Source organism: Mus pahari, chromosome 5, assembly GCF_900095145.1.
Source record: "Mus pahari chromosome 5, PAHARI_EIJ_v1.1, whole genome shotgun sequence".
Classification (NCBI taxonomy): domain Eukaryota; kingdom Metazoa; phylum Chordata; class Mammalia; order Rodentia; family Muridae; genus Mus; species Mus pahari.
The window spans coordinates 102301176-102304019 of NC_034594.1; the positions used below are offsets into that span (position 1 = coordinate 102301176).

The following is a 2844-nucleotide window of genomic DNA, read 5'->3' on the forward strand; positions in this document are numbered from 1 at the left end:
GAGCTGCCCAGTGTGGATGGATGCAGGGAGTGGAGCTTAGGTCCTCTGAGCTGCCCAGTGTGGATGGATGCAGGGAGTGGAGCTTAGGTCCTCTGGAGGAGCAGGAAATGCTTTTAGCTAATGAGCCGTCTCTCCCACCCTTCTCTTGCTTTTTAAGACAGAGTCTCGAGGAGCTCAGAATGCCTCGAATTTGCTTTGTAGCTGAAGATAATCTTGAACTCCTGATACTTCTGCCTCTATCTCTAGAGTGTTAGGATTACTGTGTGAATCACTACACACGGCAGTTGTAAGATGTGTGTGTAGTTGTGTGTGTACATGGAAGCCAGAAGTTGACATTGGATATCTTTCTCAATTGTTTCTCCTCTTTATTATTTTTTTATTTTATTTATTTATTTTTTTGAGACCTACAATTAGCTTAGCCACTGAGCCCTGGGGATCCTCCAATCCCTTTCTGCCCCGTGCTGAGATTACAGTGCACCCGATGGTACCTAGTTTTTATAGAGGCACTAAGGATCAAACTCAGGTCTCCATGTTTGCACAACAGGCACGTTTTGAACTGAGTCATCCCTCCAGCCCATCAAGTCTGATCTTGCATTAGTTTTTCTTATCTATGATACTGATATGAACATTTGCTTCACGTATTTCTCCGATGAGAATATCAGATGCTGGCTGGGAATGCCCCTCACCAAAAGAATGCAACAGAGCCAAGTCAGATCTAGAGCTCTCCAGAGTCAGGAGGCAGGGCCTGCCAGTCACCCCATGATGTACTCTGGGACTTTTGTGTATTCCTGAAGGGTCCCTAATTAGACACTCTATGGTCTGTCTTAAGGTCAGTTTTGTTTGTTTGTTTTGTTTTGTTTGTTTGTTTTTCAAGTCAGGAGTTCTCTGTGTAACCTTGGCTGTCCTGAAACTAGCTCTGTAGGCTGGTCTAGAACTCACAGAGATCACTTGAGTCTGCTTCCTGAGTGCTTGGGATAAGGTAAGTCTTTACTTCATCTGTCTAATCGTGTACTCTTTAGACCACCAAAACTTTAGGGAGTCATTTCTGCAACTCACAAAACACAAAAGAACAGCATTTGAGTTTGCCCCTTGGTAGTAAGGGTCCCTGTCTCCGGTGCTATGTTGAACCACTAGAGGGAAAGATTTCGTATCCAGTGGGCTGGTGATGAGGTTAGTATTGACTGTCAACTTAACAGAATCTAGATTTGTCTAGGAGACACACATCTGGGCATGCATGTGAAAGAATTTCTAAATTAGGTACGAAGGTCTACCCTAAATGTGCCTGGAACTGTTCCATGGGCTGGGGCCCTAGGCTGAACAGAAAGGAGACAGTGAGCTGAGCACCGGCATCCATCTCTCTCTGCTTCCTGACTGTGGATGCCCTGTGAGCAGCTTCCTCACACTCCAGCCGCCAGGTCTTCCCCACCATGATGGACTTGTGAGCCCGAATGAGCCATTGTTTCTGGAAGTTGCTCTTGCTGGGTGTTTTATGGAAGTGAGGAGAAGAATAGCTAGTCCAGGGTGTGGACTTGGAGTGATGAGAGGTTAGAGCAGAGGGTCGCCGCCCAAGAGTAGGGACCAGGGCAGGCCTGGGAGACAGCAGTAGCTCCTGAAGAAATGGTTAGGTCTCTAAAACCTCATGTGCCAACAGCAAATCATCTCCACACCCTTCAAATACATAAAGCAAAAAACATACACCCCCGATGCAGATTTGTGTTTTTCTGTGGCTTCCAGCTGCACATGTTCTAAGTACAGGTAGTAGGGAAGAGAGGGGTCAGGTCAGGTGGAAAATTCTAGTATCCAGGGGTTCAAGGCTAACTTACTGTGCCATAGGCTCCTCTCCCAAGGACCTCACCCTTGGTCCAGAATATAGCCTCTTCGTGGTTTAAGCTCTTGTCAGAAAGTGTCTTCTTCTCATTTGAGGTAAGAAAGTTTTCCTCGTCATATATCCGGAATCCATTAATACACCTCTGGGAAAATGAGGGGAAAAATCGTCATATAACTCTGGTTTGTTGTGGAGTCAGGAACAAGAAATCCACCATCTCTTCCTCCTCCTCCTTTTTTGAGGCAAGATATCAGGTAGCCCAGGCTGGCCTCTAACAAACTATGAAACCAAGGATGGCCTCGAACTTCTGACCCTACTGTTTTATGCCCCAGTGTGCCATCATACCTGCATTCATACAACCCAGGACACCTGCATGCAGCCTAGAGTATATATGGTCCAGCACAAAATCATAAACTTAATTCAAACATCATGAGATTTGCTTGCCTGTTTGTTTGTTTGTTTGTTGTCTTGGTAAAGCAGTTGTGAGACTCTGGACCTGACTGCCAAGCTTTGCCTGTAACTGTCTGGTCTTCACTGAAAAGTATCTGCCATAAATTGAAAATGTCATCATTGAACAAAATACTGACTTGCTTAGTTTTGCCTTATTAACTTTCTCCAGGTGATCTCAAGGTAGAGAATCAAACTAGCTAAATTCTAGAAGAAAGACCACAATGAGACATGAGGATGTGGCTCAATATGTAGAGTATATTCGCAAAGTCTTGGGCTCCATCCTCAGCACCACATAAACTAGTTAAAGGCTATCCTCAGCTGCATAATGAATTCAAAGCCAGTCTGGGTTACAAAAGATCTTGTCTCAAAGGAGGGGGGCGGGGGGAAGAGGCACAGTAAAGAATCATAGCCTGGAAATCAAGGATCCTGGATCCCCTTAGCCATCAGGGAAATGCAAATCAAAACAACCTTGAGATTCCATCTCACACCAGTCAGAATGGCCAAGATTAAAGATTCAGGTGACAGCAGATGCTGGCGAGGTTGTGGAGAAATAGGAACACTCCTCCATT

General features: G+C 45.3%; 1 protein-coding gene across 1 annotated transcript in view; it reads right to left on the minus strand.

Moving 5' to 3' along the window:
- Map3k19 (mitogen-activated protein kinase kinase kinase 19) overlaps nt 1-2844 on the minus strand; it is a 44471-nt gene that overhangs the window by 4832 nt on the left and 36795 nt on the right. The window contains exon 11 of the mRNA XM_021199216.2: nt 1824-1970. Within this exon, the coding sequence (XP_021054875.2) occupies nt 1824-1970 (147 nt within the window). The remainder of the gene's footprint in view (nt 1-1823; nt 1971-2844) is intronic.